Source organism: Mchenga conophoros, linkage group LG13 (assembly GCF_057382185.1).
Source record: "Mchenga conophoros isolate Kocher_MC1m ecotype Shallow Benthic linkage group LG13, M_conophoros_male_GT1.1, whole genome shotgun sequence".
Lineage (NCBI taxonomy): Eukaryota > Metazoa > Chordata > Actinopteri > Cichliformes > Cichlidae > Mchenga > Mchenga conophoros.
In genome coordinates this window covers 18,981,207-18,998,495 of record NC_140538.1, presented here as the reverse complement: position 1 = coordinate 18,998,495, position 17,289 = coordinate 18,981,207, and the positions used below count along the sequence as shown (strand labels likewise).

The window sequence follows — 17,289 nt, the reverse complement described above, 5'->3', positions numbered from 1 at the left end:
CTTTGGGACTCTTTAGCTTAGTCTGATTCAGCTACTCGGGTGAAATTCTTTATTTCTGTATAAAAGGAAAACAAGTGGCCTTGCCATTTGTTATACATATAACCCAGGGATAAAAGAGACAGTAAAAATGAGTTGATAAATAAGCTTTTATTATATATATATTTTCATCAACAGCAGGACCAGCCTTTTATATGAAATTAAATTATTTGACATAAATATGTTTCCTAATTGCTTATTTTAAAAGTCAATAATAAATATGCAGAATACCTGAAAAATGCACAAGTAATAAAAATATATAATGCAACCAACAATTAAAGCAGTTTTTAAAATACTCTTTTTAAATATTTACATTAAATCGTTTCAGTGCAAAAACATGTTCACAGTAAGCGATGGTAGCTGCTCTCAGAACAAAACCTGCAACATCTGCACTTGCTTGCATGTGCAAAAAGCCTGCTGCCTTTAGGGAACACTTAATAAATAAATACGATTCTGGGACAGTTTCATTTCAGGGGATACATCAGTCCTTTTGCGTATTTGATGAGTCCTGTTTTTCCTGCGATCCATGTGTTGTAGTTGGTGACCTTTGTGTAGACACCTGGTTTATTTTTCAAGGCACAGCCCTCACCCCAGCTCACCACGCCAAACAGAAACATCCGACCTGATGCTCCACACACCAAAGGACCGCCAGAGTCTCCCTGCGGAAAAGGGCAAAACAGCCAGGTGTTAACTAAAATTTCCAGGTTTATCATTATTTTGTTTCCTGATTCACTTTTTCCCTGACAAACAAATATTTTCATGTGAAAACTGTGAAAATATACTCAGAAAGTAACCCTTGACATGTCTTGAGGTTGACAACTAGCAACAAATTTTAACCTAAAGGTAACTCATCTGACATTATGCTATTCAGCACTTTTCAATGTTAGCAAGTTTCTTCAAGAAGATGAAGAAATACTCTTCAGATCCGCTTTAAAGCTGTCAAAGGTTATGATGCATGCTGCAATTCAAGTTACCACTTCTTCTAACTCACTTCTCTTTTGATGTATATTTTAAAGCCAGCTCAAATGTCTTGTTTCCCATGGCATACCCTGCGCCCTGTCCTTACCTTGCAGGCATCAGTGCTCCAGTCAGGGCTTGCAGCACAGAACATGTTTTCAGTGATGCGTTTTCCATAGTGCACTTCTTTGCTACAGTCAGCGTTGGACATCAGTTTTACCTCAGCCTTTTTCAGATACTGTGAGAACTGGAATGAGCCTGCAACAAAGTGTCAAATGTGAGAAAAGGTTGAGAGAGCAGAGCTCAGTCTAAAGGATGGAGGTCCTGTACTACTAACCTGCGCTCTCCTTCCCAAATCCTGCGATGGTGCAGGTAAATCCAGGAGGTAGCTCAGTGTGAAATGGAGGAAGGCAAGCTATGCGTACAGAAGCTGATTTAGCTGCACGTCCTCCATCTCTGCTTTTGAGCTTAATCAGAGCTGAAATGTAAAAATAAAAACACCCGTAAGTTCTGTGCTCAGAGCAGTTCTTTGTATGTGTATATGCACAGTTTAGTCACAACAGAGTTTGTGCTCACCTATGTCGTTATTATAGGTAATATCATTATATCCTTCATGCATGATGAGTCTTTCCACAGCAAACTTCTGCTCACTACTGGCATTCGTTTCATTAATGGCACTCTTTCCCAGGTATATGGACAGATGTGTGAGTTTGGTATTCTCACTGAACAAAAACCAAACACACAAATGTGTAAACATGTCACACACCAACATGAATGATTTTGAAATTACAGTGCGATGACTTCATTGGAGGAAATAACACGGTGCTTTGTTTTCTCACCCATCAGAGAAGCAGTGAGCTGCAGTGAGAATCCAGCTTGGTGAAATGAGAGTGCCACCACAGAGGAAGCCATAGCGCTTATGAAAAATGGCAGCAACCCATGGCTGCGACTCTATAGGTGTGAAAGAGCCTCCTACAATTTTATGAATCCTCCTCTCAGATGTCTCTCCACATGTTTTCTCTGGAAGGACACATGGGATAAGTCAGCGGGAGCTAATAAAGAGAATCATACCTTGTGATTTAGGAAAAACTGGATTTAAACAACAAAATTACCTGTATCTAAAGGTAGTTGAGGAGGCGCCTGTAGTGGTGCAAAACCTTTGTTGGAATAGAAAACAGAAAGCATTAGAAAAATTCAAACCAATCTTCAATAAAATATAGCAAATAGAAAAAGTAAATCACCAATATGAGACTTACATGTGGGAATATCACAGTATTCTTTCACAGTCCTTCTTTCTCTTGTGACAAAGCACCATGGCATGTCAGAATTGTCAGGATTCCTAATGTTCAAGTACAATCATATTAAACATGGGTTACCTGTTGTCAGACATACAGTATAAAAACATCACATTGGTAGCCCAAAGCATACCTGCAGTAACGATGTCTGCCAAGTCCATTTACATTTTTCCATTGAGGTTTAACCCTGTTCCAGTAGAGACACGCGCGACCAGTGGATGACTTGTCAATATTTCCTCTGTATTCACTCCCATCTCCAGACAGACACCGTTCTGCAGATCACAGCACAAAGAGGGGTGAGAACATTTAATGCATGCTGTCAAAGTATAAACCTTAAGAACTTTACCTAAACCCACTGAAATGACTTACGTCTTGCTTGTTTGGATGATCTTTGTGAAAAAGCCTGAAAGAAGCATAGAGAAACTTAGTCATACTGAAAAATTAAAAACCTTCTGACCTCCATCAGAATAGCTCTTAAACCACCTCTTACCACATCCACGCTGACCGCTGCAAGGATGGCAACGAGGACAAAGAGATTCATCTTCACTTCTTGTTTTGCTTCTGTTTTTTGGGGATATTTTTGTCTGTGAATTTACAGAAAAGGAACACAACAATCGTGGGTAAATGGAAGGAAACTTGCTGTCCCCTTATATGGTGCTTATCGTTCAACACATGACGGAGACGTGTGACCGCTACGAAACCGTGTGCTTTCTTGCTCCGGTTTTTAAATGTGAAGAGTGACGAAATGTTTAATGTCATGCCAAACCAGTTCAATATTCAACATACAAACACAAGGAAAACACCTCATGTTCTTTCGCCATGCCACTGACATAGATATTAACTTCCTGACGAAACGCTGCATTCTTAAGGTTTTAATGTGAGAGCGACAGATAGAGGATGTCCATCGTGTGCAGACTTTAAACAATCTAGCACTACAAACAGCACAATATCTACGCTGATTAACAGTAAAGTCTGCGCACAACCTTATATCACATTATTATTGCAATGTGTGCAGTTCAAACTATGAATTTCTAGATATTCTAAGAACACAATGTCAATTTGATAATGACATAAGAAAATAATTGTGTGGTTAACTTTCAGTGCGCTGTGTTTGACATCAAACAGCTTCATATCTAAGAAATCATGTTCATTCTTAAATATAACTAAAACAGCTGACTGTCTAAAAGTCTAAGACACTTTGCAAGAGAAGTGTTTACCTTTAATTCCAGACTTTCAGTGCCAATGAAGACTATTATTTCTTCCAGTTGACTCTCCTCTCTGTATCTTCTGATATGCACTTGCACTGTTTACGTACTCAGGCTCACACTGATGGTTGTTCTGGTGTTTCTGCTGTGACTCTGCTTGTGTTTCCTCCCTTTTAAATTACCGTGACTGCAAGTGGGAGGGAATTTGTCATGTCCTGTGACACACATCCAGTGAACAGCCCCTTCCTCTTAAGAAAAATAAAAAAAAAATATATCCAAAATTGGTCATGTGTACACTGAAACATGTGATTGAAGAATTGCTGTCCAGAATTTGTGGACAGAGTCGGTTACAAAAAACAAAACAACAACAAAAAAAACGTAAAATAAGACCACAAAAAAGAAAAAAAATGTAATAATAAGTTTAATAAATTGCAAAATGTAAGAATAAGTCTCTAATCTGTACAGCATTTTTCATAATCTTTTCGTGTACATGGAGCTTACATGAAAGTTCTGAAAATCTGACAATGGTTGCTTAATATCGTCTGTACTGCTTTCATGACATTACAGTGACTGTGCTCAGAGATTAGTCTAAGGCTCTAAATCTATTATGTTAAGCTCTGACGGACTCTGTATGTTTGTCCTAGCTGTGTGTGTTATAGCAGAGCCTTAAAGTCTATAGACTGTCAAAATAGCAAACAAAGATTTTTTTATTTATTTGGAAAAAGTGATTTCAAATGTATTAACCATTAAAAATGCAATGTCAAACTTCTACGTACAGTCAGTTTGGACATAGACAAAGTTTAATAATCTGCCTCTCTTTCTTGATGCATTTTTCTTCCAGCCACTCTGGGACAAGTTAAGTTTTGGTTTTATCTGTCCAAAGATATGTTGTTTTTTTAATCGTGCGGGTTCTTTTAGTTTAGATGTTTTCTGGAACATGCAGATACTGACAGTTTTAAACCCTCAGTATTTGCATTCATGAAATCCTCTCTTGATTGTAGATCATGTTATTGACTTTATTGCATGTTATGAAACTGTTTTTTAGTTATGGAAATAAATCTGCAATGATCACCGAAGCAGTCCTGTGGGTCTACAGATTGTTGACTTTGCCACTCTTAAAGTTTTTCTCTCCCTAATTGATTTGTTTTCATTTTTCAGCCTAATGATGGCCTCCTTCATGTGCACCAACAGCTCTTTGTACCTTGTATTAACAGTTCTAGTGAAAAGCTACCAAATGTGTGGGCTCAGCTGGCCGTGTAACTGTCCATCCATCCATCCATTCGCTTCCGCTTATCCTTTTCAGGGTTGCGGGGGGCGCTGGAGCCTATCCCAGCTGTCATAGGGCGAAAGGCGGGGTACACCCTGGACAGGTCGCCAGTCTGTCACAGGGCTAACACATAGGGACAGACAACCATTCACACTCATTCGCACATTCACACCTAGTGGCAATTTGGATTATCCAATTAACCTATCCCCACAAGCTGCATGTCTTTGGACGGTGGGAGGAAGCCGGAGTACCCGGAGAGAACCCACGCAAACACGGGGAGAACATGCAAACTCCACACAGAAAGACCCCGGCCTGATGGTGGAATTGAACTCAGGACCTTCTTGCTGTGCGGCAACAGTGCTAACCGTGTAACTGTTTTCAAGTCAATCATCCAATTACTTTGAGCCTTACTACAAAAATTGCAATTTTTTAAAATAAAAACACCTCAAATTAAACCTAAATTAAAGTTAATCTTATTTAAAAATCAACCATGGAGGTGTACAGAGGCAAATTTAATAACAATGAAAAACTGACTGTACAGCCTTTTATATTCTTTTTCCTTGCTGCATTAATTTATAATCTCTGCTGAAGAATGATAAATTTAAAAACAAAACATTTTTACCAGTTCTTTTTTTATAGACTTTTATATCTTTATTACTAAAAACAAAAAACCCAAACAACCTCCCACCCCTCACAAATTGCACCTATGTTTGCTTGTAAAAAAGAAAAGAAAAGCAGCAGCTGTTAAAGTTCTCATTGTTTCTGCGCACTAACAGCCTCATACTATTTCCTGTACAACAATAGCCATTGTTATGAATTTTATTTGGAAATTTCTTGACTGAACAAATTACCTCATTTGATGCTTGTGTTAGTCACGCTTCCTCTTTGATGATGATGATGATAGCCAAATTTTGCACTTTGTGCAAAATGTTTGGGACTCATGTCCAGCACAATGAAACGGTAAGCCAAGACATTACTGCCTCTGAAAGGAGATATGCAATAAAAGCCTAATTTAACTAACACAGCCAGGTGTTCAGCCAAAAGGGGAACTACATGTTAAAATTACCCAATCCTGGGAAACCCAGGATAGTTGTGGCTGGAGTCAGCTGCAACCCGAAGTGTTGATTTTGTCATTTTGACTCCAGGAGTTTCGTTTTTATGCCTTTGATTTACTCTTGCACAGTTCTTTTGGACTGTTAATCTTTTAATTATTACTACTGAGCTACAATGGTAAGAGGTAATGCTACTGTAAATAAAGGGTGGGTCTTCTTTTAGTACAAAAATGCAGTACTGAATTGTTTTACTTAAATAAAATAACATTTCTTTGAATTTTCTTTCATTTCCAATTATTGAGTAGCTTAAAGTAAGTTTTTATCTATGCTTTTCCCACACACTAGTCTTTATATGACACGCCAACATGACGTATTCTTCTTTAGCTTTCATGTCATATCCTGTTGGTTTTCTAGCTTATACACTTTTAGACCAATGGAAACCATGATAAACATCTGTGTGAATAAAGTGGAAGAGGTGATAATGACACACACCTTCACAGAACAAAAGTAGATTCATATTTTTTCCATCTTGTACCATATTTGAATAGAGTAACTTTGCAGAAATGCATGCACTTCTGACTGAATCATCTTTAAATAATCAGAATTCATATCTGAGTTTTGTACTTTTTAATTTTAGAAGTTAATTATTATTTTTATTTTTCTCTTTTTTTTTGCATTTCAATATAGATTATTTTAAAGAGGAATAGCTTTATCACACCTCTTACACCATCCTTTAATTTATTGCAAGTCTAGGGCTTAGTTTAAAAAATCCCCTCTCGATCTCCTTTCTTTGGTATGCAGATGACTCACAGATTTACCTGCTACTGAAGCATAATCCATGATTTCTTTGAAGGCCTTACAGGTCTGTCTGGAAGATGGTAAGTCATGGATTCCTTTAAATTTTTTCAACTGAGATTACCAAAACACAGAAGTAATTGCATTGGGTGGTCCTGACCTCAGTTCTTTTACAATTTAGCACACTTTGAGCAAATTTAATCTAATGTTTCACACATTAACAGAGTAATGCTTCTTCCATCCATAGCTACTTGCAGAAGTGAAGCCATTCCTCTGTTTCAGAGTCTTTGAGAGAGCTATCCATGCCTTCCTGTTATCCAGACTTGACTAATATAATAATTTTTATTTAGATGTCTTCTGTTTACTGAGGTACTTTCACTTTATGTTTCCTTCCTTAAATTCTGTCATTTTTTCACATCATTTTAAGTTATTTGATTCATTTAGATGTGTAACACTTTGATCAACAGCTGTTCTCTTTCTCTCTTCTATGTAAATATATTTGACTTGACTTAAAATAAAACATGAATAGTGGATTAATGAGAAATTTGTGTCACCTGTGTTCTCAGGTTCTCTGTATTCAATCACGAATTACTCACTTCTGCTTTTCAGGGAAATTATTATAAGAAAGGTTTTGAGAATTTCAAAAGTAAGCAGTTTTGAAAGAGACCTGCACGCAATCACATACTTTGATTAATGAAATCTGTCTGGTTTTTAAAACCCGACAGCAAATGCAATAACAGAAAAGACAGCTGCAGGAAGGAGTATCAACACTGCTTTGTCATTACATCAGCTTGTAATCACATTTTGAATGGTGCAATCACATTGCCTCATTTATTGTACTTCTTCTTTGAGCTCATGTTACAAGAAATGATGAAATTGTAATTTATCCCAGACAATACAATTTTTAATTAATTTATTACATCATCTGCTCTAGGTATTTATGCTATTTCTTATTTTGTCCTCTTATCACCAATAGAGTTTTAGACTAATAACTCTTTGGGAATCCGTGATTTTATGCCCATCAAACTGGGTTATCTTTGGTATTTTTTGTATAATCACCTAAATAAATGGGAGCTAAATATGTGTTTATGTGACAGGCCGTTAGTAACAAAGAGCCCGAAGAGAGAATCTAAAATTGCTTGGTAGGTTGTGGTAAAGTTGCCTTTTACATTTAGCCACAACACTGATTCATCACTTCAGTTAGTGTTTTTATGCTTGAATGATTCATAAGTCAGTGTTAAGTGACCTGTAAAAGATTCCACTGAAAACGGTCAGGCACAGGAAGTAGACTGAAAATGAGTCAAAAGTAGTCAGTAATCTCCAGATAAAAACTTTAAAAGACCCTCAAAAACTCTAAGAACTACTACTCATGATCACTTTTAAAATTAAAATAACCTCTGTCTCCTTGGAAGTAAAATATTAGGCAGTGAGGGGTGGCCGAGACTTCTGCACAGTGCTGTATATAAATTCCTATTGTCTTTCAGCTTGTGCAGTGTACCGGTTGACTGTAGCTGTAGACATTGCACCACCTAGTGAGGAAATGAAGACATTACTATTTTTTAAAAGAAAAACATTTATTCTTGGTAAGAAATTGGTACAGCTTTTGTCGTTAAGCAAACAACCCAGATCATCATATATATATATTGATATATAATTTTGTGAAATTAAAAGAAAAACGTGACCCATTATTCACTGAGTTGCTTGGAAATCCCCCATCAAGTGGACAGACCTAAACCCCCATGTGTTCTGGGCCTGCCTGCTACGCATGCGCAGAAACTACGCCTGCCTGTCAGAGAGAGTGTACTTTCACTTTACATCGAAGTCGAGCTGTTTTTCAGTCGTTGTTGCCTGCCGGCCAAAACTACAGAAAGAACTACCACGCAAACTTCATCATTGAAGCCCTGTTTGATGGTCCAGTAGGGTAAAAGTGAATTTTCGCGGGCTGAGTCGGTGTATTTTAAACACTACATAGGAAAACGACCCGTAAACAACACTTAAAGCTAACTGAAGCAACAATGCTCTGACACATACAAAGTAAGCTAACTCTCTGCCGACTCTGAGCTTCTGCACAGGTAAGTTGATTACATTTGTGAAGCAGGTTATGCTTTTAATTTAAAAGAATGTACAACTAGTCAAGTTATCTCTGAGTTATCAGACTGGCACTAAATCGTTACAACCGTCCAACAACAACAAATGACCAAAACAGATAGTTAGCTACAGTATTATAAAGCCTTAGTTACTGTAATTACAGCAGGAATAAAACATAAAAAATAAACCAACAACTACATAAGAAGCAATTAGCTTCAAGTGTAGAAGATTATATAAATTGGTATATGATAACCATGTTAAATGGATTTACTCACCTCTGTTATTCACATAAGAATGAATAGAATAAGAATGCACTATTGCATAAACGCATACTGTACAGAGCACCATACTGCTAACATTACCTGTTAACAGATAAGATGTAAATAATAACCTAAAAACTTTTTTTTCCTGATAGCTGAAGGCCCTTACAAACTACCTCTGGTGCCTGGTGATTGCAGCAGATCTGACAGTATGGAGCGGGCTGCACTCAAACAGAGCCAGCCTTGTGGCTCTTGGGAGAGGAAGGAAAGACTTGGGACGGGAGGCTTTGGGCACGTCTACCTATACCAGCACCTTGTAAGTTCTGTCATCCATCTGTACATCTCTGAAAACATGAACCGGGTGTGCCTTTGATTTGTTTTAACTCCCTGTATGTGTTCGCAACAGGAGTCAGGAGAGAAGATTGCTGTGAAACTTTGCAGACTGGAGCTGAACTCTAAGAACAAAGACCGCTGGACGAGAGAGATTCAGATCATGAAGAAGTGAGCAGTAATTGTCTGTTTGAACAGACAGGGTGTTATTTGAACTTATTTCACTGTACATTGTGTTGTTTTCTACTGTGACAGCGAGTTTGGTGCTCTTTATGTGCAGGCTGAATCACGTGAACGTTGTTCAGGCCAGAGATGTTCCAGCAGAGTTGAGCTCCATTGCGATAAATGATCTACCACTGCTAGCCATGGAGTATTGCTCAAAAGGAGACCTACGCAAGGTAGCACATGGATATTTAATAAAAACCCTAAACACTTTTTTATCTTTTAAAGTATCCAAGTAACCAATATAATTCTTTATTCAGGTGCTGAATAAACCAGAAAATTGTTGTGGCCTAAAGGAGAGTGAAGTCCTTGCACTGCTCAGTGACATTGGTAATATTTTTAATCAGTTTTACATTATTTAAAAAAGTCATACATATTGATGCATAATCTGTACAATTTTACAGGTTCTGGTATTCAATATCTCCATGAAAATAAGGTCATTCACAGAGACCTAAAGCCAGAGAACATAGTTTTGCAAGAGATTGATGGGAAGGTAAACGAGCTTTTCTTTTGTACATGCACGCACAAGTTTTGAATACACATAATATGACTTTGTATTCTTTGCTTTCATTATGGAAATATGTTTCCTCCAGCACGTGCATAAAATCATTGATCTTGGTTATGCAAAAGACTTAGATCAGGGCAGTCTTTGTACATCCTTTGTTGGAACTCTCCAATATCTGGTAAGTGTTGTTTCACAAATATATTCCTTTGCTGTCAATGTGTTTTTAATATACGGTATGTTAAAAATCAGACCCTGTTATTATTAACTTGTCTGTCTGTATGCCAGGCCCCAGAGCTGTTTGAGAACAAGCCTTACACTGTAACGGTGGACTACTGGAGCTTTGGAACAGTAATCTTTGAATGCACTTGTGGCTTTCGCCCCTTTCTTCACCACATGCAGCCTGTACAATGGTGAGTCAACATAGCAACGATGCATGAATACTCGGGAATCTGGGCGTTAGTGAACTTCCAAATTAGTAAGGCCATTAACGCCTCTATAATGTGAGAGTTTATTATTCCTCTCCTTATTTTTGTCATATAAATACTGTTACAATGGTAGATTTTCAGAGTGAACGTGGTCAGCGTTTCAAATAAAGAGACCAAATGACGTACAAGGTAACATCTGAGTCAAAACCTCAAGGTACTCTTGCCTCTGTATGATGTCAGAAAGAGGGAATATCCATAATATGTTCATCCTGGGTACATAACTCTGGCTGTGAACACTGAATTCCCACCCACCCAATGTTCACATATTTTTTTTGCAATCAGAAGAAAATTGGCCTAAAGGGAGACAAGTTAAAACAATTTGTTTTGGATAGCGGATGAACTGAAGGGCTGCACCAGTGTAAGAGATACACTATATGGACCGGGCCACCTACTCCTAAAACCTACAAGAGCTGCTCCACCATAGAAACCTGTGCCACGAAGCTCCTGGGGCACAGTTTTTGTGTTGATTTTATCATTAACTGCAGGTTTACAACTCTGCAGTTAATGATTCAGCAGAGTGCTGGCAATTATCCGCCCCAGCACTTGGTGACCACTCTATAACTTTACATGGTTTGCCACTGTGTGGCTGAGTTGGTGCTGTGCTGTTCCCAAACACTTCCGCTAATCTTGAAAGAAAATTCACAAACTCACTTGTTGTAATGGTGGATGACAACAGCTTTAACAGAGCCACATTCAAAATTCAGCAAGCTGATTAGAGAAATCCAGTCTTTCACAAATGTTCGTAAAGGCAGATTGCAAGGCTAGATACTCGATTTTCTTTACACCGATGGCAATGAGACTGAAAGAATCTGAAAAGATTAAGAGATGTGACCCAATACGATATAATGAATATTTTGAACTGAATCATGCAAAACTACCCCAGTAGAATCTAGGAATAGAAATATGGGGCTAGAAATCGAAACATCACTGGTAAACGTTCTGATTTTGACACCTCTACGCAGCTGATGTGCTACGTAAATACAAATAAAGCCTCTTAGTAAGGTGTCGTTCCATCACTTGCTGACACAGCAGCTAAAATGTGCAATGTTTACTCAAGTCTCTGTGACTCCACTGGAGGAGTGGTGCACCATTCATTCAGAAGATATTCACTCATTTTGTGTTTTTGTTATGGTGGTGTATACTGCTGTCTACCATGTATCACTAAAATGTCCCTTAAAATTGGGTCAAAAATGCCAGAACATATGATTCATATCATTTGTATCATCCTCATGGATGAATTATCTGCCTTTATTGTGTTTCTACTGGGGCTTTATGACAAATTTAGGGCTCCCTATCTGGATTTTTACCTTAATTACTGTTATTTATCCTCTTCATAGATAGAAAAAACACCTGTGTAATGTGAAGACCTGTTAATAAAAGTAGAAGTAATGTAAAGAGAGAGCATGGGCTTTGTTTTTAACGTGTTTTCCTGCTTTGGTAGGACAAGCAAAGTCAAGAACAAAGGTCCCAAAGACATCATGGCAGTAGAAGATATGAATGGAGAAGTCAGATTTTCTACACATCTTCCATATCCCAACAATCTCAGCAGGTAGACTTAAAAAGACACTTTTTGTACCCAACAGTTGAGCTTCTTTCATTATAAGTAGCATCTGACCTCTCTGAGTTTGTTTCAAGGCCGCTGCTGGAACCAGTCGAGTCTCTTCTCCAAATGTTGTTATTGTGGGACCCTGCGATGCGTGGTGGCGGCCTGGATCCTGGCGCAAACAAGCCGTACTTCTACACAGCTCTGCAGAATATTCTCAACATGAAGGTTAATATTTTGAACCTTGCTAGACTCACTTAAACCAGGTTATATGGAATGCTTTTGTGGTTTTATACATGTGACCGGACTGAGAAAGGATAGCAAGCAAAAGAAGCCTGTCATTCTGCATATTTATTTCTTCAGATCATTCATGTGTTGGATATGACCTCAGCCCAGCTGCATTCAGTGGTTTTGGGTGCTGAGGATAGTTTACACTCCCTGCAGCTTAGCCTGCAGACGCAGACTCAGAGTCACATCCCCCCGCTGAGTCAGGAGCTGCTGTTGGAGACGGGAATCTCCCTTGACCCTCGAAGACCGCTCGCGCACTGTCTGCCAGATGGACTGGTATGTGACACATAAAAACAAATATGAAATGTGAAACAGGTGCAGACCTGTGACCTACTTTTTTTTCATCTTAAACATTTTGGTTGTTTTGAAATATTGGGGTTTTTCCAGAGTTAAACTGCTTTGTTGTTGTCATGTTTTAACAGTGTGGTAAATTTAACTGGAATCGACTGTTTCCAGCTGAATCCAGCAAAGGGCGAAGTAAAAATTAAGCAAGTCAGATTAGTCAGTTATTACTGACAATGCTGAATATATAGGAATGACTTGTTTCCAGTCTCTGGAATAATCCAGCAGGAGAGTGTTTGTTATTACCGATGATTATTAGTTAAACATTAAACATTGCTTAAACACATGATTATACCCAGAACAATATTCATTCTCTGCTTTCAGCGTGGCTGGGACACCTTTATAGTCTACCTGTTTGATAAGAGCCTAACCAAGTACTCTGGACCGCTGACTGCCAGACCTTTGCCAGACAGTGTCAACTTTATTGGTGAGCTATAAAACTGTATATTGAGCTCGTAAACATTACTCAGCAGATCTTTGGAGATTGTCTTTTAGCCTTGGAAGATAGTGACTAAGAAAATTGTGAGTGGTTACATGAAGCCATTTATTTAACTTTTAAAAGTCTCAGATCCATGAATATCCCTCAGCTGTCTTAAACATCTAGTTAAATTAGTATATCTTTATGAGGTTCTTAACTGATGGAGATCTTACATAATGTTTACATAAAGGTTAATTACAGGAAGTGAACAAACCTAGGTGGCAGTGTGCATAATTATAATGAGATTTGGGTCTTTGTGAATGCTTTTTAGAAGCATGAAGCAAAATTGTTTCAATGTGGTGTCTAAATCAATGTGGTATTAACTAACTTTGTGTACTCTCTATGGTCTCAGTGAGGGAGACTAAGACACAGCTGCCACTGTCTGCTCTTAGAAAGGTGTGGGGTGAAGCGGTCAGCTACATCTGTGGACTGAAAGAGGATTACAATCGCCTATACCAAGGGCAGAGGGCTGCTATGTGAGTACATAAAACACCACGCATAAAAAATGCACTACTTCAAGAAATTACCTGAACATTTGATAATCAGTAAATAAGTCAAATCAGTAAAACACAAAGTGGGTTACATCAGTTTGTCCAGTTGGGAAGCACACTGGACAAACTGTGAATCTGTGAACCTGTTTCACCTGCTTTGGTGCAAATAAAAGTGACAACAGGAGCGCTAAAAAGACAGAAAAAGATAATCCCAAAAAGTTTAGCAGGTGGTGGCCAAAGACCATTGCTTTCTCCTTATCCCTCCTGACTGAGCTTTGCATTTTGCAAGTGCACATGTCATTGATATTAGCGTCAGCAAACCAAGAGATACCACGAGATATTGAGAACAATGAGCGCTGGAGAGGGCCTTAGAAGAACCTGATCTCATCTCAAGAGAACAGGGCACCACTTTTATTTGCACCAAAGCAGGTGAAATAGATTTGCAATGCTTTATGTTTCATTCCTTAAGTTTAACTGACTTTGTGTAATACTGTGATGAAGGAGTGATCCCTTAATTGTCTTTTGGAGCAGTGTGCATTCAGGTACTCAAACGTTTTAACATGTATGTGTCTACGTAGGCTGAGTTTGCTACGCTTCAACACCAACTTAACGCGCTACAAGAACATGCTGTTCTCCCAGTCGCAGCAGCTCCAAGCCAAACTGTCTTTCTTTAAGACGAGCATCCAGCATGACCTTGAGCAGTACACCAAGCAGAGCAAGGCTGGGATCTGTGAGTGGATGCTACTGTCCTGTTACAACACTGTTAACTCATTACTGAAGTCTTAACTTGACTATATCTTATTGTTGTGCTGTTGTTGTTATCTGAAGCTTCGGAAAAAATGCTGAAGAAATGGCATGAAAATGAAGAGAAAGCTGATGAATTTACAAAGGTGAGGCGGTTTTAAATTCAGTAATTCTTCACAAACTTTCTTTAAAGTTTAAAGACAGCTAAGAGTGTTTTGGTTTGGTTTTTTTTCTGCAGGTTGCAGATGTGGGGTATCTGGATGAAGAGATAGTGGCTCTACATTCGGAGATTGTGGAGCTCCAAAGGAGTCCTTTTGCTAGGAGACAAGGGGATGTGATGGAGCAGCTGTGAGTATATCTGTGATACAAACTTATACTATAGCCCTCTCTTGTAACACCATAGTAAAAGTCCAGTGTAAGAACTGGATTATATTTTAAGGGAGGCTTATGTACTGTATAATTTACTTTATTGCTTATACTACTCTTTAGAAATCCCTATTAGACTAAAAATAAAAATGGAAAATGGTCTTAATTGTCCACATTAGCTTCACGTAAACATCAGAATACTTTTCGGAGGGATTTTATCATACATGATTATTTGGAGAGAAATGTAAGCATATCCTTTAAAAATAACTGCCGTATGCATGTGTTTATTCTGTCTACTTGTTTAGTGAGCAAAAGGCTATTGAACTCTACAAGCAACTTAAGGCTAAATGCAAAAGTAAGTACAAGTCATTCCAAAAATAAAATAGCAGAGATGCTTTTTGCCAATTAGAGTGCAGGTAATTCTGATAAAGCTTCTAATAAACAAGTTACAAACTGTGCAAAAGGTCTTGTTGATCAAATGTATCATTTTGGTCCCAAAAGATTTTTCAAATTTTTTTAGATTAAAAAACAGAAGTTATGGTAGTTGTGTAGTATATCCAAATATTTTATGTACATGATTGTGTAAGTGTGTCTTCTGCAGCCTCTGACCCTCCACATGGCTACAGTGACAGTTCAGACATGGTAAAGACCATTCTTCAGACAGTTCAGAACCAGGACAGAGTGCTGAAAGACATGTACACCCACCTGAGGCAAGTTTAATTTTAACAGACACACACAAACATGTCTAGTTTAGCCCACCTAAGGCACAATTTTACAGTTCCCTGTGGGCCACGTGTGATTTTTTTTCCATCTTTCTCTTTCTCTGTAGCACAATTCTGGTGTGTAAGCAGCGCATCATGGATTTGTTCCCTAAACTGGAGAAGGCGTTAAAAAACATAACAACTGCAGAAACAGTAGTGATGCAGATGCAAGTGTCGAGACAGAGAGAGTTCTGGTACCTTCTCAAGATTGCCTGTGTAAGCATTTAATAGTTGGCACAGCAGAAAATATTCTTGGGGATGAGCAGTGTTTAGGGAACATAAAGGTTTGAATATAGTCAAATGAGACTGTTGCTAATACAGGGTGTGATTGTGTTTTCAGGCCCAGAGCAGTTCTCCATCTCCTTCACTTACACAGCCTTCCACTGACAGGTGAGATCAGTTTAATATCTGAAAAATACTACTGAAGTTAACAGCTACAATAATCTGTCACACTGTTTTGAGATTATCTCCCAAATGTAAGGATTTTATGTGTAGTTTAGAAGATGAATCTTTGCACAAAACCACCACTAGAGGTCACTCTTTGGTCTTTAAAATCTCAGTTTGTAGGGGGAAAAAAAGACTCCCAACCCTCCTTATAGTCTGTTTTTTCTTTCAGTGAAACAGTTCATCATTTACTTGATGAAAATCAACGTTATCTGAGTCAGCTAACGTCTTTGCTGCAAGACGCCACCCAAGAGATGGAGCACAGTATTATGGTATGGCAGAGATGTGTTTTTATGTTCTGCTCATGTATATCAGCAAATTACCAAGTTGTTTTTTATTAGAGCACTAATTAACAGCTAGTTATTGGAGACTGGCACAAAAGTACTGAGCGAATATGTTGCTTCTCTGTGCAGGATCAGGATTGGAGTTGGACTCAGTATGGAGCAATGAAAGTGAAGCCTCAGACGCTCTAGAAACTCACCAGATATCACACACTTTAAAAAGTGCTCTATCAGAGTCACACTATGTGAAAGCTTTGTTATTCCTCACAGTGTCCTTTACATTTATGTAATGCTGTTGACTAGAATGTATGAAACAGCACGATGTGGTAAGCTACAGACAATTTAATTTGAAGTATATTTTTGAATGTTAAAAAATATTTCCAGCTGTAGATACAAGATATTTATTTTACTGGCAATACTGACTAAAGGTAAAAACTGCTGCTGTGCATGATTGAATGTGAATAAATTTCTAGAAACTTATAGTACATGTACAAGGTTTTGAATTTGTTCAATGTTTAGTTTCTATCTGCACGGGTGAAACTTTTTTACATTCACGCAGTGGAGCACACACAAAATGCAGGTTTAAAATTCTCCTGGGATTTGCTGAAATCCAAACTGCAAGAATGCAGAAAAGTCTAATGTAAAATATGATGCAAAACCAGACAATAGTCTACGATACTGTATTTGTACTGACAGTAAAGGGAAATAGGAACAAAATCTGTGATATGCCAAATTACACAATAATTGGGCCTTGCAATAATTTGAAGAAAACAGTAAATATCAGATGATCGCCTGTGAGTTAGCGCTTTGGCAATAGTCGGAAGGAAAAACTCCCTTTTAACATGAAAAAGCTTGGCTGTGTGTCGCAACCAGTTTGGGGTGAGGGGACAAACGTAGGACAAAGGCATGCAGTGGAAGAGAGACAGAGATGAATTATAACTAATACTCAAAAGGAAAGTGGTGTATAAACATGCAGGAAGAGAAAAGACGTGTGTGAAGAAGAAACACTGTGCATCATGAGAGCCCCTAGCAGCCTAGGTCTATTGCAGTGTAA

The 17,289-nt window shown here is 38.2% G+C and overlaps 2 protein-coding genes across 2 annotated transcripts; one reads left to right on the top strand and one right to left on the bottom strand.

Annotated features, from left to right (window-relative positions):
- Positions 1–128: 128 nt before the first annotated feature.
- plaua (plasminogen activator, urokinase a) lies at positions 129–4,055 on the bottom strand. The gene is made up of 11 exons (XM_085243230.1): positions 3,506–4,055; positions 2,779–2,872; positions 2,658–2,691; positions 2,422–2,560; positions 2,250–2,332; positions 2,106–2,150; positions 1,833–2,013; positions 1,570–1,715; positions 1,331–1,471; positions 1,103–1,251; positions 129–695 (listed from the first exon to the last, which is right to left on the bottom strand). The coding sequence occupies exons 2-11, from the start codon at positions 2,827–2,829 to the stop codon at positions 501–503; spliced, it is 1,164 nt and encodes a 387-aa protein (XP_085099356.1). The 5' UTR covers positions 2,830–2,872; positions 3,506–4,055; the 3' UTR covers positions 129–500.
- Positions 4,056–8,389: 4,334 nt separating this feature from the next.
- Positions 8,390–16,709, top strand: LOC146561168 (inhibitor of nuclear factor kappa-B kinase subunit alpha-like). Its single transcript, XM_085297013.1, has 22 exons — positions 8,390–8,679; positions 9,111–9,271; positions 9,362–9,456; positions 9,566–9,683; positions 9,768–9,837; positions 9,912–10,000; positions 10,101–10,190; positions 10,298–10,422; positions 11,939–12,046; positions 12,133–12,268; positions 12,404–12,604; positions 12,995–13,097; positions 13,501–13,624; positions 14,218–14,369; positions 14,468–14,529; positions 14,622–14,731; positions 15,055–15,104; positions 15,351–15,459; positions 15,579–15,726; positions 15,851–15,900; positions 16,127–16,226; positions 16,368–16,709. Exons 2-22 carry the CDS (start codon positions 9,167–9,169, stop codon positions 16,425–16,427), a joined length of 2,205 nt encoding a protein of 734 aa, XP_085153139.1. The 5' UTR covers positions 8,390–8,679; positions 9,111–9,166; the 3' UTR covers positions 16,428–16,709.
- The last annotated feature ends 580 nt before the right edge of the window (positions 16,710–17,289 follow it).

Excerpts from the sequence above, each read along its gene's own strand:
- plaua (XM_085243230.1), bottom strand. The coding sequence starts at position 2,829 with ATGAATCTCTTTGTCCTCGTTGCCATCCTTGCAGCGGTCAGCGTGGAT. Across the intron at positions 2,561-2,657 it reads ATCATCCAAACAAGCAAGAC|AACGGTGTCTGTCTGGAGAT; the intron begins GTAAGTCATTTC and ends TGTGATCTGCAG. Across the intron at positions 1,716-1,832 it reads GCTCACTGCTTCTCTGATGG|TGAGAATACCAAACTCACAC; the intron begins GTGAGAAAACAA and ends GTTTTTGTTCAG.
- LOC146561168 (XM_085297013.1), top strand. The coding sequence starts at position 9,167 with ATGGAGCGGGCTGCACTCAAACAGAGCCAGCCTTGTGGCTCTTGGGAG. Across the intron at positions 9,838-9,911 it reads TGCACTGCTCAGTGACATTG|GTTCTGGTATTCAATATCTC; the intron begins GTAATATTTTTA and ends ACAATTTTACAG. Across the intron at positions 12,269-12,403 it reads AGAATATTCTCAACATGAAG|ATCATTCATGTGTTGGATAT; the intron begins GTTAATATTTTG and ends TTATTTCTTCAG.